The sequence below is a fragment of the Lacerta agilis genome, chromosome 14, assembly GCF_009819535.1.
Source record: "Lacerta agilis isolate rLacAgi1 chromosome 14, rLacAgi1.pri, whole genome shotgun sequence".
NCBI lineage: Eukaryota > Metazoa > Chordata > Lepidosauria > Squamata > Lacertidae > Lacerta > Lacerta agilis.
This window is the reverse complement of record NC_046325.1, coordinates 34358417-34381950: the sequence shown is the minus strand read 5'-3', so window position 1 is coordinate 34381950 and position 23534 is coordinate 34358417. Positions and strand designations below refer to the sequence as shown.

General features: G+C 48.1%; 1 protein-coding gene across 2 annotated transcripts in view; it reads left to right on the top strand.

Moving 5' to 3' along the window:
* The first annotated feature begins 7163 nt into the window (after nucleotides 1-7163).
* MPP3 (membrane palmitoylated protein 3) overlaps nucleotides 7164-23534 on the top strand; it is a 66871-nt gene continuing 50500 nt past the window's right edge. For both annotated transcript variants that reach the window (XM_033170474.1, XM_033170473.1), the window contains exons 1-5: nucleotides 7164-7291; nucleotides 13913-14027; nucleotides 15390-15508; nucleotides 16725-16802; nucleotides 20839-20919. In XM_033170474.1, coding sequence (XP_033026365.1) covers nucleotides 14003-14027; nucleotides 15390-15508; nucleotides 16725-16802; nucleotides 20839-20919 — 303 coding nt within the window. In that variant the 5' untranslated portion in view covers nucleotides 7164-7291; nucleotides 13913-14002. The remainder of the gene's footprint in view (nucleotides 7292-13912; nucleotides 14028-15389; nucleotides 15509-16724; nucleotides 16803-20838; nucleotides 20920-23534) is intronic.

The following is a 23534-nucleotide window of genomic DNA, read 5'->3' as shown; positions in this document are numbered from 1 at the left end:
AGAGGGTTAGCAGAGTTGAGTTGGAGGACCCATCAAGGACCCATCTTAGTCCAGCAATCCCCACCCTCACCCGCACGGGGACCACTTCAAAATTGCCAAAGGTTGTTTTTTTTAGGGGGGGGGGGAGATCCACTTAACCAGTTTAACAGCTCTTCACACAAGGAGGTTTCTCCTGATGCGTTGCCAAAACCTGCTTCCCTAAAGCCACTGGTTTTAGTCCTGCTCACCGGAGCAAGAAAATTCTGCTCCTCCTCCATTTAAACAAAAGCTCCTGGCTTCTTTAGAAAGGCAGCCCCTTCCACCCTTCATTCTGTAGTGGTACTGAACCCAACAAGACTTCTGGTCCAGGAGACACATTGGCTGGGCACGCTGTTTCTGGAGTCCCAATTGGCTGGACACAATCAGGGAAGACATCATCTGTCAGGTTTCAGTGAATTCTGATCCTCCCCCCTCCCACGGCAGACAGCCAAGGAAGTTCTTACCGAGTCTTTATTCAGTATTCACAGCGAGAGGCCTCTGACGCTCCCTCTTACGTTCATGGCGTTGCTCCAACTGAGCTCCTTCCCCCTCTCTTCCTAGCAATAGCACTTCCCCTTACAGTGTCCGCCAGGGGCTAATTGTCTCTGAGTCCTTTGCTCTTCCACTTTCAATGCACGCCAGGTTCTGGGAGAAGGGGGGAGGGTCAGAAATGCTCTCCCCAGTGATAACATGTCAGCTGGCTGCTCGGTCTCTGTCTTCCCCTTCTCTTCACCTAACACCCCCCCAACTCTTCTGTTCACCTGTCTCTGAGCTATGACCTTCCTCAAACCACTGCTGTAATTTAGTACTGCCTTCCTCTTCTCTGGGAAGTTCAGGAGGAGGGGGGGGGGCGTCTCCACCATTCCTCCTCAGTTTCATCCCCCTCAGTCCAGTCCCTGACATCATCTCAAGTAAGAAACAACAACGCACAGTTAGGTTTTGACCACATTTCAGTTTCATATGTTAACGCAAGTTGCTATGCAGCTTATGCAAAACAGAGCAAATAATAATTCGATACGTATAAAAACATTCTACATACATATGAAGCAAAATGCAGACTTCCAATTATATGCCGAATGCCTGGTGAAATAAATAAAAAAAAAGGTTTTCACTTGTCTCGGAATCCAAACCAAGCACAGAGATGCACCTCTCAGGAGAGTGTAATTCTGCAGCTGTGGAGCCACAACCAAGAAGCCCCTACAGTAGATCGGAGATAATTGAAACAGTTCCCAGAACAACAGGGCCTGGAGCAGAGCAGTGTCAGTCAATGCAGGAGGGCTTATCTAGCAGAAGGCATTTCCTGAGATAGGCAGGGCCCAGGACACATTGGGGGCCTTATAGTCCAAAACCAGGACTTTGTAAACCAACTGGTAACTGACGCAGACATTTCAGCACTGGCGCAACGCATCCTTGCCAGCTTAGCCCTGTTCAGCAATGGCATGCTGTGCCTATTTGAAGTTTCTGGGTGGTTTCCAAGGGCGGCCCTATGGAACGCAGTACTGTATTACCATACATGAGAATAGCCAGGGCAGTAGTATTTACAAATGGGGCCTACAAAGAAACTTGTGGCTGGGTGAAGTGTTCCTGTCCATGGTTCTGGCAAATCACTCCTTTTGGGATGCTCTGTTCTCTCCCCACTCTGGGTGCTGCAGCACTGCGGACAGCTCCTTGCAGGATCATCTGTAGCTCTAAAATCAGACTTTTGGTGCTCTTTTGTTTTGCTTTCTAAAAGCTGCTCCAGAGCCAGGCTACCAGTTCCCAGGGTTCTCTCCCTTTCTGAAAACTGGGAAGTCTTAAAGGGGCCAGCCTCTCCTATGAAGCCTAGTATTGCATCTTCTCTCCGTCATCTGCCTGGTAGAAGGAAATGTGAAACACAGTAAGCTGCCTTATACAAAAGTCAGAGCATCGATCCATCTAGCTCAGTATTGTCTACACTGGCTGGAGGGGGCTTCCCAGGATTTTAGGCAGGGTTCTCTGCTAGCCTGACCTCAAGATGCCGGAGATCGAACCTGGGACCTTCTGGATGCAAAGCAGATGCTCCATTGCTGAACTATGGGTCTTCTAAAATGTCCTTGGCCGGATGTCATGCGCTCTGCAGAATCTGGCTTCAAGGGGACTTGCCTCCAGGGATCCCAGTTTGGAGGTCTCAGGGGGTTGAGTGGCTCCAATGTCAGCCTTGTGTCTGGGCTCAGAACCTCTGTGGCTTACACTGCTGGTCTTCCTGACTCAGCTGGCTCCTCTGCCACTGCTCGGGGGGGGGGGGTCATTCATGGCAGGCATCACCATTAATGCTCGCAGTTAAATCACACTGTGAAGAACAGTGGTTCTCAAGGCACAGTGGCACCATACATTTAAAGCAACATTCATTTAACGTGGCTTCCCCCAGTGAATCCTGGGTACTGTAGTTTTGTACGAGGTGTTGGGAATTGTAGTTCTGCGAGGAGGAAAACTATAGTTCCCATGATTCTTGAGTGGCCTTCATGGGCTTTAAATATGATTTAAATGCATGGCTTGCATATGCCCCTAGTTGCAATGAACTTAGAGGTTTGTGTAGTGGCGGTATGGAACATCATGCTACGTCGCAAGTGTGGGTCTAGGACATTGGCTGGGGGGGGGGGGAACACCGCAGGAAGAAAGTGACAAGCAAGGGAAGTGTTGAAGAACCCTCTTCCCATTCTCCTCTGCAAACTGCCCCCTCCCAGTACTCCTCTGTAGTGGAGGAGCTAAGCTCAGGCTTTTGGAAGTGGCTGTAGAACAGTGCTATGTGGGTGGCGGTGTGGTCTAAACTGAGCCTCTTGGGCTTGCCGATCAGAAGGTCGCCGGTTCGAATCCCCACGACGGGGTGAGCTCCTGTTGCTCTGCCCCTGCTCCTGCCAACCTAGCAGTTCGAAAGCACACCAGTGCAAGTAGATAAATAGGTACCGCTGTGGAGGGAAGGTAAACGGCGTTTCCATGCACTCTAGCTTCCATCATGGTGTTCCTTTGTGCCAGAAGCGGTTTAGTCATGCTGGCCACATGAGCTGGAAAGCTGTCTGTGGACAAATGCCGGCCTGAAAGCAAGATGAGTGCCACAACCCCATAGTCGACTTCACCATCCAGGGGTCCTTTACCTTTTAGCTTACTCAAGCTGGTAGCTTGTGGAGCAGTGCTGGACCATGAGCCATCAGTTGCCACTCCTGGGTGACTCCACCATAGCCCAGGTTGTGTGGGATGCTTCAGGGACCAAGTATAATAGTGATCCCTGGCACACTGGAAGGGGTGGGAATCAATGGCCCACAGTATCAGACAGCTTGAGAAGCACTACTGTAAATGATGTGAAATTCTATCAAAAAGACAACAGGGGCATTTGTTTAAAAAGTCTTTTCAAAAGAAAGAGATACAAAAAGCATGTGTGCTGAGGGCAAGGGAAATGAAACTTATGAGCTATGGACTCAACGAGAGCCAGGAAATTCATCTAAGTTTGCTCCTGTGCATGAATAATAAGCCGGATTTTACTACCTGGTAGAGAGAACTAAAAGCTCAGGCTGCATGTTTGTTCCCGAGAGAGCCGCTTACCTGTCGTTTACATGAATAGGGTACTTTGGCATTAACAACTGCAGCAGTTAGAGCAACCTGGCATAGGGTAGGAAGCTGTTGAATGATGAAAGCACAAGGCTATTATTTTCCCTTTCTAGAAATAGGGGGCAGGTAAGTGGCTGGATGCTGCTAGCTTTTGCGGGGAGGACTTTGATTTGATCCTTGCTAGCCCAAACCGTTAGCTGCAGCTCCCTAGAACTGTAAATTATAGCCTGTATAATGCATAGAAAGGAGGCAGGGAATCTCACCCCCCTCTTGCAACAGCAAAGGGTCCCCCACATGGAAAGCATCCCTGAATCACAGGCATGATGCATTCTTTGCAAAAGAGAGAGAGCGAGAGAGAGAGAGAGAGAGAGAGAGAGAGCGCAAAGCATGGTGTTAATTTTGTAATTTAATGTCTCAATTTCTTCATGGGTGCTCTGTGATCTCTGAGAAATTAACCATGCCAGCCACAAACCCAAGATTCTCCAAAGGCAGCAAAACCACACTAAGATGTTATTCACTCACGCAATGTACAGAAAACACTGTACTGGTGTCCATCATACCGGCAAGATGCTCTGGCTAATTCCACGTTTTAAAAATAATATTAAAAAGCAACGACAACACAAAAAGCTGCCAACTTGGAAGCGGAATTAAGTTGCACAGAGGAGACAATGCACGTTATAATTTGGGTTGGTGTGTACCCTGTCGATCTACCCCCTTTGCAAAGAACAAACATCATTACGGCAAAAAAGAGAGAAAGAAACGTTTGTTCTCCCATCTAATCTGAAGGAGGAAGATCACATTGAAAACCCCACTTTCCTTAATGTGACTTCATTAGCATTGAAAGGGAGTGGGGGGGGGGGAGAGAGAGAGAGATGCAAGTACTGGTTATGTAACCAGCAGGGAAAGTTTTATGCATGGAAGAAGAAGAAGCAGCATTGCACAAAGTACACAGGGCATTTGCTGCTGGGCAGGCTCAAGAAGCGGCTGTGGCCATTTTTAGCGCATTGGCCAGCTGATGAAGACCTGCAGGGAGGGAGCAGGAGGACAGTGGTAATATACACAAAGCGTTCTTTATCCTAAAATCACAGTCAGAAATTAGAAAATTATTAACAGCTATTATAGATGACATTTTTTAAAAATGCCCCGGCCTTTCTCCCGAGAGCTCTAATTGGCACATTGGCACACTCTTTCACCATCACAACAACCCAGTGAGGTAGGATGGGCAGCAATGAGTCAGAGTCCTCATAGCTGGCTTGAATGTACCACCTGGTAGAAGTTGACATTTCCAGGATTTTTGCTTACATCGGGGCATTTTGGGAATGTCAAAATGTGGCTTTTAGGGCCTATTTCATACACCTGCCAGGAGTCCTTGTGAGAGCCAGCATGGTGTAGTGGTTAAGAGCAGTAGACTTGTAATCTGGGGAACCGGGTTCGTGTCTCTGCTCCTCCACATGCAGCTGCTGGGTGACCTTGGGCTAGTCACACTTCTTTCAAGTCTCTCAGCCCCACTCACCTCACAGAGTGTTTGTTGTGGGAGAGGAAGGGAAAGGAGAATGTTAGCCGCTTTGAGACTCCTTTGGGTAGTGATAAAGCGGGATATCAAATCCAAACTCTTCTTCTTCTTCTTGTGGGCCGGAATGCAAGATTAAAAACAACAAGCAGAATTCTGCATTCGAAGAACTAACGTACATGGCCAGTGTGTAAAATTTATTGCATGCCTCCCTGCTTCTTCACTAGTGACATTGCCTTCCTTAGACTTTTCCAAGTGACAATGCTGCAGCAAGAACAGAAACTGCACCCGGCAGGACTCCCTCTTTGTGCAACTTTCATTAGGCTTCCACCCGAGCCAAGCGGACGGGCTTCCCTTTCCTCAAAGAATTTGGATTGCAAGCATCCTGACAGCTTGGTTGGGAGCATTGTGTGGAACGGCAACCAGCTCAGCTGATTGGTGCCAGAGGCTTCGCTGCCACAGGTGCAATACAATACAGACAGAACAGAATGCAGAGAGAATGTAGCTCCTCTCCTGCTTCGACTGCATTCAGTTGCTGGTTTGTGTCTCCTTGGGAATTCTGAGATGCATGCAGCCCCTCTCCCAGCAGTTACTCAGAGTGGTGTTTGATGCAGCTTTTTCTGATGTGGAGGTTACCAACACAGCTTTTGAGAGCCTACAGGCTCTCTGTGGACCTCAACTACTAATATTTGTGGAAGAAAGGAGAGGGGGGAAGGGGGGGGGAGGTCATTCCACAGTAAACAGCGGAAGAGAAAAGTGCGGGGGGGGGCAAAAAAACCAAGCAACAGAGACGAAAGGCTGTAGGGAAGCACAACTCCAACCAGAAATCAAAATTAAAATCAACATAATAAAAACAGAAACGATAAAAGGAGAAACTCGGTAATTTAGGAAGCTTGGAGGCTGCTGGGTAGCATATCTGGTTCTTGGTTCATTTAGCTCAGTATTGGTTTCCTCGAGGAGCGGCAAATGCTTTTCAGTCTGAGGGCTGCATTCTGTTGTGGGTAACCATCCGAGGGCCAAAGGCAAGTGGAAGGCGGGGCCAGAAGCAAAAGTGGGCGGAGCCCTGGATGTAAATATTACAGTCTGGCTAGTTTGGCACACGCCATTCTCTAGCCTCCAGAAAAACAAGAGGGATTATTAGATCTCAAGCACATATTCCAGCAAGGCAAAAACACCCAGGGTGTGAAGGAAGGCTGGGGATGGGTGTGGCCTGGGATGAGTCTCAGGTACCAGATGGAAAGGGCTACATTTGATGCACAAAAACCCCAGTCAACACTGTCAGCACCTTTTTAAAGGTTCCAGAGAAGGGACATTTTCAGCCCTACTTAGAGACGGCTGGACCTTGAACCCAAGAATTTGTGTATGCAAAGCCACTGAGCCACGTCCCTATGTATTTCCCTGGGCTTCCAGCCAAGGAGGGTGGAGTGATGGGTGGAACCGGCCCCCCTCCCTGTTCCATCTCCGGCGCTCCAGGAACTGCGGCGAGGGAATCCCTCAACTGAGCACAGGATTCCTCCCGGCCTTGACGTTGGTGAGAGGGCCTCCTCTTCTCGGGCGCACCAGGCACCCCCGATACGCCACGCCACCCCGATTCCCTGTCCCGTGCGAGACAGGGCACGGAGCCAGAGGAAAGGCGCCGCCTTGCAAATGTTATTAATCCGCCACCAAACCGCGACGAGGCCACGTTTACTCGGGGGCAGATCCCGCCGTGTCCAGGGAGACTGACTCCCGAGTAAGCGTGCGCAGGAGAAAGCTGAGCAGTCCCCCTTTCCCCCTCCCCACGGCGGAATCAGGACCCTTGGCAGGCGAGAAGCAGGCGCACCTGCGTCTGGGGGGTGGGGTGGGTCTCCCTCTCCGCCGCTCGGAGGCGCAACTCCCCGGGCGCAAGAGAGAGGAAAGGAGGCCGGAGGAGAGCAGCGCCTGGCGGGCTTTCTATTCCCGGCGCCGAACAAAAGGGGGAGGAGGGCATGTGCAAAGGAGAAAGGAGGGGGGTTGTTGTCCCTCCCTCCCTCCATCCACGAGTCCCATCCTCGCCGCGAAGCGCATGAGCGAGGCGCGCCCTGCCGGGGAGCGGAGGAGAGCGCAGCGCGCGCGCGCAGCCGGTGAACGCCGCCGAAGGAAGGGACCAGCCAGGGCGGCCAGCGAAGCGCGGATCGCCGCTCGTCCTGCGGGTAACGTTGCAGCGGGGATCCGGGCGGGCAGGTAGGTAGGCAGGCGGGCAAGCCAGGCGGCAACGGCGTTGGGAGGAGCGGGGGAGAAAAGGCCGGGCCGAGCCGAGCGAAGGCTGGAGAGCTGCGCGCGCGCACCTGGCCCTCCCTCTGGACCCTCCTCTTCTCTCTCTCTCTTCACCTCTTCACCCCCATGAGTTCCTTTCACCTATCCGGCCTCCTCCCCGTCCCTCCAAAGGATAGTCTGTTTCTGTCTCTTTCCCACCCCCAGGCAATGTTTAATTTGGAAATCATTCGCTGTTGACCAGGGGAGATCCCCTGCCCTGCCTCCTGATCTGGAGGGTTCCTTGTGGCGGGAGAGCCGTGCCCCGCTCAGAGATGCTTTCTCATGATGCCCTGGCATGACGCGATACTGCCGAGGGTGAGCCTCGCTGCCACTTTGACCGCACGTCCGAGGGGCTGGACGTTGGCCAACCTTCGTTCACGGAACGTCTCGTCTGGAGGCCTCACTCCGGCGAGCAGAGGGGCAATGATTCCCTAGAAGCACAGAATTGTAGAGGGTCGTCTAGTCGCACCTTTTCAATGCAAGAATCTTTTGCCCAACGTGGGGCTCGAACCCACAACCTTGAGATTAAGAGGTTCATGCTCTACCACCTGAGCAGGCAGGCAGCTCGCAGGCCTGCCTGTGGAACGTGCTCTCTCTGTGTGAGGGATTGGTTGTGCTTACTCACCCATGAGGGAAAGGCCCTCTGCACGTGCTCAGGTGTTCTTGTGATTTCTCACATGTAGGGGAGAGGTTGGTGAGTCAGAGAGCAAAATGAGATGCTGCTTTCCTTGCTATTCCCTGTCCCTGTGCTCTTTTCACACACATATGGGCTGATGGGCTGGTGCGGGTGTTGGGGACCTGTGGCCCTCCAGATGTTGCTGAACTATTACTCCCATCTTCCCTGGCTGTTGACCTTGCTTGCTGGGACTGTTGGGAGTTGTAGTTCAGCAACATTGGAGATTCCCCATACCATTAATATACTGCTTCAAACAGATGTACCCAAAGCAGTTTAACAATCAGTGCCTCTTTCTAGGGAACTCTGGAAATTGTAGCTCTGTGAGGGGAATAGGAGTCGCCTAACAACTCTTTGCACCTTCAACAAACTACAGCTCCCAGAATTCTTTGTGGGGAGCCAGGGCTGTTTAAAGCGGTATCAAAATGCCTTAAATCTGTGGTATAAATGCAGTCCTAGACTAACATCCTGTTCCTCACTGTGGCCAACCAGTTGCCTCTGGGATGCTGACAGGTGGGACTTGCGCACCACAGCCCTCTTGCCAAGAGAGTGGCTACTGCTGTGGATTGGCCAGGTGACCTGCCATTCTGATGGCCTGACCTATGGGATTCACCCAGGAGGCAGGAGAGGCTTTAGAATCCGTTAAGGGCAGAGACTGGCCCAAAGCAAAACCCACAATTCTGAATCCATCAAAGAGAAGCTGCCTGTGGAAAGCACAGTGTGGGCCGAGGGCCAAGCCTTAAGCCATAGGACAAACGCTTAAGGCCAGCCAAACGCTTGTGATGGCAGAAGCTGGCTGTGCAGACTTCTAAGTAAACCTGGGAGCTGATAATGTTTGTTCAGTTTGATGGCATGTTACCCCTGGAAATGGATTTCTTGCTACACGCAGGAACTCTGGGTTGTCAGCATTGTGGCCATGGAGGCCTGAAAACGGTGGTATACGGTATGTTTTGCTTGTAATTGGATCTTTTTTTTTGTTAAAAAAAGACCGTTTTTTAAAAATTATGTTCCATAATTCTGTGTGGGTTTAGCTGGCCTGTTTTAAATGTTTCGGAACTGCCCTGGGATATCTGTTGATGAAGGGCAATTTTCAAAGTGCAGTACAATAAAATAACTGCATTAGAAACCACTTCTTGCTAGACTGTAACTTAGGCTGCATAACCACTATACCCAGTGGTACCTTGGTTCTTGAACTTAATCGGTTTCGGAAGTCCGTTCGGCTCCCAAACCGTTCGAAAACCAAGGTGCAGCTTCCGATTGGCTGCAGGAGCTTCCTGCACTCAAGCGGAAGCCGTGTCCGATGTTCAGCTTCTGAAAAACATTCGAAAACCAGAACACTTATTTCCAGGTTTTCAGTGTTCGGGAGCCGATTTGTTCCTCAATTTAGCCGTTCGAGTACCAATGTACCACTGTACTTTCAAAGTGTTGGTTCAAGGATGTGTGTGTGTGTGTGTGTGTGTGCAGTGCTTTTTTCCCTAAAAAAAATGTTTGGGGGTACTTTCATTTTGACTCAAGAAAAACACCATTTTGTAGTTCAAATTGGGAAAAATAAATACAGTAAACGGACAAAAGTACAAAGATTCACAAAATGTTTAGGGGTATGTGTACCCTTGTGTACCCCCAGAAAAAAACTCACTGTAAATATGAATGAAAGGAGAATTCCTGGGTGCCAAGATACAGGTTTGGGGCAAGTACTCTTGGGTGAGAGAACCCCAGCAGAGATTTAAAATCACAGAATATGCAGCAACATGTGAAAAATATAAGCTCTTTAGATTATTAATGTATGTCCTTGTGAGTTCCACAATTTCCCTCTTCCCCCAGCTTAGGAAAAGACCACACGTTTGGTAGGCTAAAAATAAATAAAAATACTTTCAACCTCTTCTTCAAAGGTCAGGTTCATGTGCTTTTCCATACATCAGTCAGAAAAGTTGCATAGGCAGTAAAACTTGGCTTAGTTGCAAAGTGGTGAAGTTCCTAAAATGTTGGTAAAGAAACTCAAGAATGGCTTGTGAGAACCATGTGGTCTGAGCTTGGAGCAAACAACTTAGACCTCTTCACACATTGAGCTTCTCTGGTAGAGCGGGGAGGGAGAACAATCGAATTGATTACCTAGTCCCTGCTTAAGTGAGCTAAGCCTGGCAGGACAGCTTTACTGCATGGTCTTAACCCTTTCATGCATGGAATCATAGACTGCAATGCAGTCCCTCGTCCAATTTGAAACCCAGCCTGTGTGCCAGTGGAGGTCGAAAGAAGTGGGGAAGTGTCTGTCTCTTCTCCACCTTTTCAGAAAAGAAAAGGTGCTGGCTTTTGATTGTGTCAAGCCTGGAAGCAAAGGAAGGTCCCCTAGGGTGGAAGGTGCCTGATGCAAGGATGGCCCCACCGTGGAGAATCCAAGCCCCAAATCTCAAAGGGCTGCCCTGTGTATTGTGCTTTGCTTGTCAACAGCCTTGCAAAGTTCAGCTAGAGACGGTCTTGCACAGAGTGCCTGTATGCAGCTGCAGTGTGGATGGCAGAACATTTAGTACTTGTGTGTGGGAAGATATTAGGACCAGAGCAGATGGGCAAAAGGTCTAGGCAGTCTTTCCCAACTTGGTCCTAGAATCATAGAATTGTAGAGTTGGAAGGGAACCCAAGGGGCATCTAGTCCAGCCCCGTTCAATGCAGGAATCTCGGCTAAAGCATCCCTGCTGGTCACCTCTAGCATTTTTGGATTCCAGCTCCCATCAGCCCTAGTCACCATGGCCAATGACAACAGGGGATTATGAGGTTTGCGGTCCAAAACACTTAGCGGGTACCAGGTTAGGGAAGTCTGGGCTAGTGGTTAGTGGGCTTGGGGTATAACCGTACTGGTCTTAATGTGATGGATCACATCACACATCCTATCTTCTGCTGCCTGAAGGTAGGAAGACAAAAAAGTGCTGAACTGCCTCAAAGGTTAACAACAGTTGTTGTTGTTATTATATTATATTATATTATATTATATTATATTATATTATATTATATTAATTTATACTGGGCGGCTCCCAATAGAATATTAAAAACATGATAAAACATCAAACATTAAAAGTTCCCCTAAACAGGGCTGCCTTCAGATGTCTTCTAAAATTCGGATAGTTGTTTATTTCCTTGACATCTGATGGGACGGCGTTCCACAGGGCGGGTGCCACTACCGAGAAGGCCCTCTGCCTGGTTCCCTGTAACTTCACTTCTCGCAGGGAGGGAACCGCCAGAAGGCCCTCGGAGCTGGACCTCAGTGTCCGGGCTGAACGATGGGGGTGGAGATGCTTCTTCAGGTATACTGGGCTGAGGCCGTTTAGGGCTTTAAAGGTCAGCACCAACACTTTGAATTGTGCTCGGAAACGTATATGACGTCTACTCAGAAGGAAGTCCCACTGAGTTCAATGGAGCTCCCTCCCAGGCAAGCAGGTTTAAGACTGAACATGGAAGCTCCATTTGCAAAATCACCTGCTAGATAATATGCCCCGCTGGATCCAGCTGGACTTGGGTAAACAATATTTAGGATTGTGGTTGGGTTGCAGTCATCTACAGTGGGAACCTCTTTCTGAGCAAAGTTGCGTAGGATTGCTCTGATTATGCTTGATCTGCTAAATCAAGGTCGGAAGAGGCCAATATATATATATATGGACTTTCCCTGGATCAAGTGACTTTTCTTCTTTAAGTTCTCAAATCTCTTAACCTAGCTCAAGGTTGTCATCTGAGGTTCAACTGAGAATCAATGAGCCAGACCATAATATGACTTTAGAGCCATTTTGCCCCAAAATGGCAACCAGACATTCCATTTTGGCAACTGCAACCTTGGTTTAAGGAGCCATTTGGCACCTAGCTTACCGGTATATACCTGAGTTTCTAACACTGCTGTCCCCTCCTGTGGTTTTCAGCAACTAGTATTCAGAGACATACTGCTTCCAACCATGGACACAGAGCACAGCTATTACCCCTAGTATCCATTGCTTATTTATCAATCTGTCCCAGTATAGTTGTATCTTGGAAGTCGAACAGCTTAGTTCCCGAATGTTTTGGTTCCTGAACGCCGCAAACCTGGAAGTGACTGTTCTGGTTTGCGAACTATTGTTGGAAGCCGAATGTTGGATGGGACTTCCATAGCTTCCGGTTGGCTTCCTGCAGCCAATCAGAATCCGTGCTTTGGTTTCCGAACGTTTTGGAAGTCGAACGGACTTCCGGAACGGATTCTGTTCGACCTCCAAGGTACAACTGTATTTTTTTTTTTGCCATGACCGGCAGTGGCTCTCAGAGGCTTCAGGAAGAGAAGCCTCTTTTGCTGTCACCCTGCTATCTGTTCTCTTAAGAGGCAAGGCGCCCGCGCTGGAAGTGGGGATTGCTCTGCATGCGCATCACGTGCGCAGCCGTTGAGCCGAGGTCTCTCCCCGGCAGTCCTTGCTGCTTGTGAACATATGTAAGCGTCATCTAACATGGGCCTGATGCCGCGGGGCTGCCTGACATCCGTAACAAAGCGAGGAAATGGAATTGGACAGGATTATGTAACAGCGGCAGGCTCAAGGCCTTTTAAAATTAGGACTTTCCATCATGGCAGGGGAGGATGAGGCGAGGAAATTCCCGGGTGACTGGCTACGTTTGCCACAAGATGCAGAGCTTAGGGAGCTGGCTTATTCTAGCAGGTCCCACTACTTGCTCAGGTAAATGGTAGCGGTTCTCCCAAGGTTTCAGGTAGGGGAGTTTCGCGGTCTTATCTGGAGATGCTGTGGAATGAACCTGGGAGCTTCAGAGTTGCTAAGCAGGTGCTCTCCCTCAAAGCCGTGGTCTGTCATTACCTTGGTGCTTAACAATTTGCTCTTCCTGAGCATGGTGGGTTAGAAATCGTACATATTACGGCAGGCTTTGTTGATCTGCCATCTCTTGAGTTTTCCTTAGCGGTTGGTGAAGCTGCTCATGAGAACTCAGGCTTCTGATGGGGGTTGCGATGCTGTTAGGAAGACATTCCTAGGTGAAGAACCATTTCCAGGTTTGGGTAAAACAAATTTATTAGGTTTTCCCTCCAGTAAAAATGAAAAGACTGCAGAAAAGTTTTTGCTGGTGTGCTGCAGACTAGAGAGCTAAGGCACAAAGTCGACTGGGAAATGACGTTAAAGGGGCAGTCCTATGCATATTTACTTGGCACGCAGTAGGCATGTGCACAGGCTTGCATTGTGAGGCTGCAACCCCAAGTACCAGTTCTTTCACCTTTGTGGCTGTACCCTCCTTGAGTCCACATCTTCAGGCTTCTGGTCTCTCGGAATGTGTTGGTTGCGCTGTGAAGACAGACTGACTGACTGCTCCCTGACTGCTCTCTTTCCAAATACAGTCAGACTTTGGCTCCCGAACACCTCCGTTACCGTATGTTTTGGTTCCCGAATGCCAAAAACCCAGAAGTAAGTGTTCTGGTTTTCGAACGTTTTCTGGAAGCCAAAAATCTGATGTGGCTTCCACTTGAGTGCAGGAAGCTCCTGCGGCCAATCGGAAGCCATGCCTTGGTTGTCAAACATTTCAGAAGCCAAACGGGCTTCTGGAATGGATTAAGTTCGACAACCGAGGTTTGACTGTAGCATGGTAGGAATTCTGGGGAAACAAAGATGGCCAGCGATATCCGAATAAGGCAGGGATGGGGGGGGGAACCTGTGACCCTAGAGGTTGATGGACTACAACTCCCATTGGCCATGCTGGCTGGTGCTGATTGGAGTCTAGCAACACTGGGAGGGTCAAAGTCTCCCCAGTCCTGGAATAAGGCACAATTCCACCTCTACTACTAATAATACGTAATGACCTTTCCAGCCTTTCCTTAATTGCTGCAGGTCAAATATGCAAAAGCAATTCATATCTGTTTGTTTCTGTGACTCTAGACATTCTGGGCCCATAACCCCTGGAGGTGAGTCCGTTGTTCGGGCTGAAAATTCATCATCACCTCTAGGTAGCCGAGAGAGCAATAAGCCATGCCTGTCCTGTCAGAAGATTCAGGTAAGGAATCTTCTGCTGTTTTAGTACATTCTCAAACTGTGTTTTAATAGGGTGCTATATTAGAGCCATGTTTGATTGAAAACCTGACTCAGATCACCATGAAGACTTAACAGATTAACAGTAACATACCATTAATATATTTGAAATTTTTAAAATATTTTTATTGCATTTGTGCCTCTCCATTCCTCAAGGAGCTCAAGGTGGCGTACATAGTTCTTCCCCTGCATTTTATCCTCACAACAACCCTGTGAGGTAGGTTAGGCTGAGAGGCAGGGGCTGGCCCAAGATCACCCAGCTAGCTTTATGGTTGAGTGGGGATTTGAACCCTTAACCTCCCAGGTCCTAACCATCCCACAACACTGGTTCTCTTTTGCTGTGCTCTAGTAGAAATCCCCAGGGTGGTTTACAAGTAGTTAGGCCTATGTGTGAATCTGTCAATTTCTTTTCTTTTTTCGTTTTTGTCATACAATACAGTCTGAAAAGAACATAGCATTGAGTTTATGGCGCCATTTTACATGGTCTTAAAACATTGTTTTGGCATACAGTTTTTCCACAGGCAGGTTTGTGAGGCTGGTGGAAGAGCTGTCCATTTCAATTTAAGTCTGTCAATTTCAATTTCAATCTGTCAATTTCAATCTGTCATTTCAATTTTTCACAGTTTCTCATTCCCGCCCCCCCAATCGGTTTCCCACATTTTTACCTCAGGTTTTACATCAGGAGGGGGGTTCAGGTAATGCCATTATTGCTGTTATTATTATTTTGACAATTCATATGCTGCTTAATTACAGTCTTCTCAGAAACGCACTAACGATGAAAATAAGACTAAAACTATAAAATCAGGATTCAGTTAAAATGGCTGGTGGAATAAAAAACACACACCAAAGTCTTCCATGCTGAGTCTTGTAAGGGCAACACTGAGATTCACATCATAAATTTCTAGCACATCCAGTGCACATTTAAAGCATTTGCCTTTCCGAAAGAATCCTGGGAACTGTAGTAAGTTAAGGGTGCTAGCAGTTGTAGCTCTATGAGGAGGGAACTACAGCTCCCAGAATTCTTTGGGAGTCTTGTGCTTTAGGTGTACGGCATCAATCTGCCCTCAGGAGGATGATAGACAGATCCATCCTCTGGACCTGTTGTAAGGGCTGGCAAGTGAGGGCTGGCTGTGTTTGGTGGGGCAGAGACCCATTTACCCTAATAGACTGGGGTCCCCTGCTCCGCACCCCAGCTCTGGTTTCTCATTTTCTGTTTTACCCGTGGCAGAAGCTGCCACTAGGACTTGACCTACAGCTCTGGCTGTGCTTTTCAAAAGCACCGGATAACCGGTAAACCCAGTGATTTCCTTCCGCATTTCTCTGGCAGGTTTGCACGAGACCCTTGCCCTCCTGACGTCCCAGCTGAGACCGGACTCCAACCACAAGGAGGAAATGGTGTTCCTGAGAGACATCTTCAGTGAGAGGAGTCTCAGCTATTTAATGAAGGTAACCTGCCGGGTTCCCAGTTGGCCTTTCATTCAGCCAAGGGAGCTGCTTTTCAAACCCCTGAACCCCTGAGCTGGACATTGCGATGTAACCAAGAGAGTGTTTGTGGAATGCCCTCCCATCAGATGTCAAGGAAATAAATAGCTATCTGACTTTTAGAAGACATCTGAAGGCAGCCCTGTATAGGGAAGATTTTAATGTTTGATACTGTGTTGTGTTTTCATTTGTTGGATGCCGCTCAGTCTGATGGACAGATTATTATTATTATTATTATTATTATTATTTTCTGAGCATTTCTAAGAGCTTTCCATGCTCAGTCCCAGGCATGGGTGGCCAGGCCTGCTTAGCTGCCGAGGCGAGACTACATCAGTCGCCACCTGGCCATTCTTGTGGCTCCTCTGCCCTGACATAGCTCTGGCTTATACTTTCTCCAGATATATGTCCCCGCATAGGCCTGCCCCACATAGCAGGGAGACATTCCACTGAACATTCAGAGAAAAAAAACTCCCTCAGAACTTCACAGCCAACCAGAGCACATGCTGCCTCACTAGAGATCATGCCGCTCTGCCTGGTTGCTAAGCAACCTCACCAGCTGTCCCCACCCTCTTTGCCAGCCTACCTTAATGCTAACAGAATTAACCCTTAAGTTACAAACCTAATCATCCCTGCTGTTCATCCCTGCTGTTGCTCTTCCTACACTCCTCCAGGTTTTTCCGCCATCTTGAGATGTGGCAGGTGGCTACAGGGAAGAAGGCCTTTTGGCTTTGGATCTCCCAGTTCTCCCAGTTCCACCAGGTTTCTTCTATGGCCACTATACTGTATCTATGTTTTCCCTAAGAGCAAGTGCTTCTGCTTGCCTGTTACGGCTCAGAGGCTTGTGGCTTTAGCATATCAACAGGTATTATTAATATGGTACCTCAGTCGGTAGAGCACGAGACTCAGGGTTATGGGTTCGAGCCCCACGTTGGGCAAAAGATTCCTGCGTTGCAGGGGGTCAGACGAGATGACCCTTGTGGTCCCTTCCACCTCTACGATTCTGTGAGAAAAGTGCCTGTCTCCAAATGTCTTTGGCACTTGTGTTTTAGCCTATGGTGCTTTGCTCTCCTGCAGCTCTGATTGCACACCTCAGCGCCTAGTTCTGCCACTGCCCCATTTAAAGTATCACCGCCTGAACGTTACATATTTTGTATGTGTTTGTGTCTGCCTTCTGTTTCAGATTCATGAAAAGCTGTGCCATTACGAAAGGCAGAGCCCAGTCCCGGTTCTGCACAGCGCCTCGGCTCTAGCTGAAGACGTAAGTGTCTAGCTGAAAATGCAAGCGTTGCCTCCTTCTGAAGCATTGGTGTTCAGGGCTGGCGTCGGAGTTTGGCGCCACTGCGCATCTGCCAAGGCCCCCCCTCCCCACTTACTGAACCCTGAAGACTTTTGTGATAGCCAGAAACTCTGTCAGGGCAGAGGAGCCACAAGGATGGCTGATAGAGTCTCGCTTCAAACCCAGATAGCGTAAGTCCCCCCCCCCTCCACCACCACATGAAAAGTCTCTAAGGGGTTTCCGGTCTTTAGTAAATATCACCAATGCCTTTTTCTCTGATTAAGCATGTCAACTTTGCCATCTCAGCTCAAAACATAAATGTCAACTTTCCCTTTCTTTGCGGGAAATTCCCTTATTCCAGCGCCATTTCCCACTGCAAACAAAGGTTATGGGCCTCAAAACCACTTACTGATCCTAGTGTTCTGCCACAGATTTTAGGCTGAAATCCTGTACACAAGTTAACCTTTGGAGTTCGCTCCATTGAAAACAATGACACTTGCTTCCTTCCAAATCAGTGGGTACAGAATACTAATGAACTATTGGCAGGGTAGTGACTGGGTGTTGGGGGAAGGAGAATCCAATGGAGTATCTTGGAAAGGGGCTTCATGGTTGGCTGGCTGGCTGGCAGCCTGAATAGGCAAAGTGAGGTAACGATGCAACATTTTGTTGCAGGACCTATACTTAGCGTACATATGTGCTTCTAACTGTATACTTGGACCCCCACTCCCATCAACGTCGCAGCATGGGCAGTGATCAGGGCGGGGGGGGCGCGCGAATGGGAGATGTAAATAACTCACCAGCTGAATATTGCGATAACTCACCAGCTAAACATTGCAGTGTTATCCGCAGCTAAACCTCACAATATCAGCAGCTAAACCTCACAATATCACCAGCCAAACACTGCAATGTTATCAGCAGCTAAATTTCACAATATCACCAGCTAAACACTGCAGTGTTATCACCAGCTAAGCATTGCAATCTACCACAATGTCTAAATAAGGATGGAAGTATACAGAGGCGAACAGTACAATGTCCAGGCAACTGTTACTACTTAGGGGTCTAAAACGGATAAACGGCAATATTATCAATCATCACACAGTCAGTTTCATCAGCAGGCAAGCCAAAATGCATCCCAACAGGACTTTTGGTTTGGGGCTTTGCTACCAAATGGTGGTATTCAGGACAATCCAAAATATGGCGATGAGTCACAGTGAATACAAATAAACAGCTTGCCATGACCGCGGTATGTGTTGGTAGTAGCGGGTGACAACCTGCAAGTCCTGGTGGCAGCGCAACAATCAGGCGACCTGCAAGTCCTCTTGGCGGTAGTAGGAGGCAGTGGCAGAAGCTGTGATGAGGCCTTGCAGGCCGTCTCTTGCCGCCAGCGCCACTGCCTCCGACTGCTGTGGTGAGGCTTCACAGGCTGCTGATTATTGTGCCACTGCTGCCAGGCTGCTGCCGCTACTGCCACCTAGCATGTCTGCTGGCAGTCTGGCAGTCCCAGATTATTTGTATTCACTATGACTCATCACTGAATTTTGGATTGTCCTGAATACCACCATTTGGTAGCCAAGCCCCAAACCAAAAGTCCTGTCGGGATGCATTTTGGCTTTCCTGCTGCTGAAAGTAACCACGATGTGATTGATAGTATCATTTATCCATTTTAGACAAGTACAGTGGACGCTTAAGTTACGAACGTAATCCATGACGGAGGCACGTCCGCAACCCGCAGCGTTTGTATCCCGCAGCGCCACGAATTAGCGCTCTTGTGCATGTGCGAGCGCCGAAACCCGGAAGTACCGGAACGGAGCGCAACTCAAAAAACCGTAACCCGCAGCGGTCGTAATATGAGGTATGACTGTAGTAGCAGGTGACAGGACATTGTCCTGTTGGCCTCTGCGTAGTTCCTTCCTTATTTCAAATATTTTTACATATCAATATATCGTGACATTTAGCTGGTGATATATCGCAATATTGAAAACTGGTTATTGCCCGGCCCTATTTGTGATGATAAAACACATCCACCTCCTCCTGACTCGACTGGAACCTGTTGCTACGCACAAGCCGCAACTTTTATTTGGCATTGTGGTGTTAACTGATCCCTGCCACCTTTTTTCCCCTTGTGATTTGATGGTGGTGCAGAGAGTAACTTTGCATTGTTTCCATCTGCGAAGTCTCTCTCTCTGCAGAACGTCGCACAATTTATAATTTATTAGACTCTCTGGTGCCTTTGCCATAACCGAGCAACACCGCCTCCAGACAGGCCTACGCTTTTTTCTTTCTATAGTCTTATATCCAGGAGTAAATGAATCTCATGAATTATAGTTGTTCTACTCAGCTTCTAATATGCCCTCTTATGCTGCATATGTTGGGATGGATTTGGAAGGTAGGATAGGATATATTACTTATTTGTTATCTTTCCTCTTAGCATCTAGTTTAGCAGAGTCAAAAATACAGTCGTACCTTGGTTGACGAACGCCTTGCGATTTGAAAGTTTTTGGCTCCCGAACGCCGCAAAACCGGAAGTGAGTGTTCCGGTTTGCGAATGTTATTTGGAACCCAAATGTCTGATGTGGCTTCCGCAGCTTTCAATTGGCTTTCAGTTGGAGCTTCCTGCAGCCAATCAGAAGCGGCACCTTGGTTTCCAAACGTTTTGGAAGTCGAACGGACTTCCGGAACGGGTTCCGTTCGACTTCCGAGGTACAACTGTACCATGCTTTGCAGCATCAGTATGGAAAACTGGGACAAAGCTGTGTAGCTTTCTGAAATTATCCAGGGTGCCTTTTGGCAGATGGGATCTTCCCCTTTATTTATCCCTCCAAACGAAATAACAACACAGAAGTCTGCAGTGTAAAAATATAAAAATATTGTTTACTTACATAAAGTTGCAGGCAGAAAATAGCAGAAGAAAAAAAGTCAGGTAGAATATCTTTTCGGATTACAAAATAAATGGTTTAGACCAGAGTTTCCCAAACTTGGGTCTCCAACTGTTTTTGGACTACAATTGCCATCACCCCTGACTCATGGTCCTGCTAGCGATGGATTGTGGGAATTGTAGTCCAAAAACATTTGGAGACCCAAGTTTGGGAAACCCTGGTTTAGACCAAAGATGGTGCCTGTGCTTGGGAAGTGCATGTGGAGGAGCGGAGACACGAACCCGGTTCACCAGATTATGAGTCTACCACTTTTAACCACTACACCACACTGGTGTGTGAGTGTGTATGTTTTGAATATATGGTGTGTACACAACCTTAGTCTCTGTTCTCATTCAGTAGCACACATGGGCCAGGTAGGCACATCATGCTAAACCAAGGTTACCAGATTTTTTTTCAATGAATCCAGGGGCACTTTTCAACTTCAATGGATTTTCAATGGGGACTGATTTGTAAATCCGGGGACTGTCCCCGGGAAACGGGGATGTCTGGTAACCTTACGCTAAACCAAACAATTGCTTAGCGGGGCTATGCAAGCGTGCAAATTTCCAAAGGGGCGTTTGCATCCACTTTGCTCTTCTTGGACTTATTCAGCAGGGTGCATATGTTCTTACCTCCAGGCAGGGCTAGGAAAAGATTCCTAAAACTGTGGAAAGCCATGGACAGTCAGGGGAGATGAGGGATGGCTAATCCTTTGCCTTCCAGAAGTTCCTGAACTACACCTCCCATAATCCCTGACCATTGGCAGTGCTGGGTAGGTCTGATGGGAGTTGGAGTCCCACAAAATCTGGAGAACCGCTGGTTCCCCATCCCTGGTGTATATGAGCTATTGAGCTCGATGGAACATCGGAGCTTTCTGTGCTCCTGGATCACTTCCCAGCCCTGCGTAGCTTTGCAGGGAGTTTTATATGTGCTGCAGAGGTGGACGTCGACATGTGCTTGCACTGAGATTAGCAAAGCATTGACCTGAAAATGCAAGGAAAAAATAAGATGCTGCCTTGTGCATGGATGATCTATCTCTCTCTCTCTCTCTCTCTCTCTCTCTCTCTCTCTCTCTCTCTCTCTCTTTCTCCCTCTCTTTTAAGGTTATAGAGGAATTGCAGACTACACCAATGAATAATGACGAAAAAGAGCTCCTGCAGTTGCTGTCCACTCCTCATCTCAGGGTAAAAAAAAGTTCTGTAGCTTGAGAAAGGGGTAGTTTTGCAGGGGGAACAACTGTGCTTTGGGCCATTTCCTCGTCAATTCTGGTCACTCGCCGCTGCTTAATTTACGTGTAGTAGACTAACATTATAAGGAGATCATTTCCTGTTAGGTGTTTGCTGAGATATTGCTGTGGGCGGCTGCTCAGAGGGAATGTGTAAGGTCACATCGGTACCCTACATTGAAAGCATCCTTGTGTGTGTGTGTCCCCGCCCCACCAATATGGGGAACTGTAGTCTGTTAAGGCTGCTGAGAGTCATTAGGACACAGAGCTACAGTTGTAGCCACAATGGTCAAAGAGAGGAGTGTTTTGAACGTAGGGTGTGGATGTAAACTCAGCAGTAGAAAGATGACCAAAGAGATCACTTTCATACCATTTGCAGCTCTATGATACCACTTTAAACAGTCACGGCTTCCCTCAAAGGATTCTGGGAACTGTAGTTCGTTAAGGATACTGAGAGTTGTTAGGGGACTCCTATTCCCCTGAGCCCTGTTTAGGGAAGTATTTAAGGTTTGATATTTTACCGTGTTTTTAATATTCTGTTTGGAGCTGCCCAGAGTGACTGGGGAAACCCAGCCAGATGGGCAGGGTAATAACAACAACAACAACAACAACAACAACAACAAATTAATTTATATTATTATTATTGTTGTTGTTGTTATTATTAATAATAATAATATTAATAATCTCAGAGTCACACTTCCCAGAGCTCCCTGTGAAGGATGACTGTCAAACCATTCTTGAGAATTGTAGCTCTGTGAGACTAGTGGTTTGTTTGTTTGTTTTGCAACATGTCATGGTGCGCGAGTCCGCACATCATTCTGCTTTATCAGTTGTTCTGCAGTGCTTCCCCAATTTTACCACGTGGTTGTTATCCAGGGGAGCGCTCCTGTGCTATAGCACAACGCAAGCTGTGCACTCTCACATACCCTGACTCCCCTGGAGCAGGATGAAATGTTGCAGGATTTTAGCAGGGAAGCTACAGGACAGATTGGAAAGAAAGCTGTCTCCCTGCCCGGAGGCTGTTGCAGGTGCAAACAGTATGGACCCGCACATAACCTCCCCATACCATCATGAGCACAAATCATCACGAATGCATGACAAAAAGGGTATCGGGAGGGAGCCCTCATACTAGTCTCCAAAAGCATTTGGCAAGATGGTCATTTTGCTGCCTGCTTCTTGCTCCCGCTGCTGCATATACAGCCGATTTACTCATAGTTTTAATATCATTTTGCTTGTTCCTGTTCGTTTCTGTTTTCGGTTTGCTTTTAATGCTCGATTGTTTATTGCCAGTGCTACAATGTATGCAACAACACCTTTCTATTGCTGGTTTGGTCTGTTACCTACCTGGGTGTTTTCTATGATAGAAATGCGTTGAAAAATTTATCCTTAATTCTGGATGTGCCTCTGTGTGGCGGGGAGAGAAGAGACAGTGACTGTGGCTGCTCGGAGAATATGGAAGGGTGCTCTGCACATGTTCAGAGGATGTGTGCCCTGTGCATAATAACCACGTGGCGTTTGTGGCGCCGAGAAACTGCCCGGCCTTGGTTTAGTCCCATGCTGCTGAGCCGCACTTTTTCATCCCACCCCGATGTTTAACCAAACCTGCCCCCACCCCCTGGAACCTGCTGCTCCTTGCCCCACAGCACCGAACACATTATATCAACGGCCGCTTCCTGCTCGTGGGCATGAGATCTTTATTCTCCCACTGCAGGAGGAAGTTCTTTTGCTCTCCTTGCCCTTTAGGTATTAAAACCAGCTATATAATGAGCAGGGTTTTTAGAGCAGGGTTTTAATCACGTTCGCCGGGGTGCCGTAAGGTATGAAGAAAAATCGTTTTCAAATGATTTCCAGTTGCAGCAGTCTGTAATGGATGTAGCAATGAGGGAGGAATCCAGGCAGTGCAGAGAAATAAGATTGTTTTTATGCACTGGTTTTCCCCTCCACATCACCTGTAAAAGAAATAGAAATCTGGATAGATTATACCCGATAAAATCAACAAGGTCTTTCCCAGTTGGTGAGGAGTGGGAGGGATGGTGTGTGGGTATGTGTGAAGTGTGGGGCTCCTTTGGCCTTTCTGATGATGTTGGACTACAACTCCCATCAGCCCTAGCACGCAGGCCAGTGGTCAAGGATGATGGGAGTTGTAGCTCTGCCATATCCAGAGGGCCAAAGGATCTCTACATCTGCAATATTCTACTGCATCATTTCTCCTTGTATCTTGCATTTGGATGGTGAGCGCTGGGGCTTATGTCGCTAAAATGGCACCAACACCATACAAGAGGGTTGTCATGTAGCAGGCTTGGTGGTGGTGGTGGTGGGGGGGAACCTTGACTTCTGGGAACTACAGGTTGCTATGGCTGCTAGGATTTATGAGGAGCGGGTGGCGGTTTGAATCCCCGTGACCGAGTGAGCTCCCGTTGCTCTGTCCCAGCTCCTGCCAACCTAGCAGTTCAAAAGCACACCAGTGCAAGTAGATAAATAGGTACTGCTGTGATGGGAAGGAAAACAGCGTTAGGTACCGTTGTGGTGGGAAGGTAAATGGCATTTCTGCGCGCTGTGGTTTCCGTCATGGTG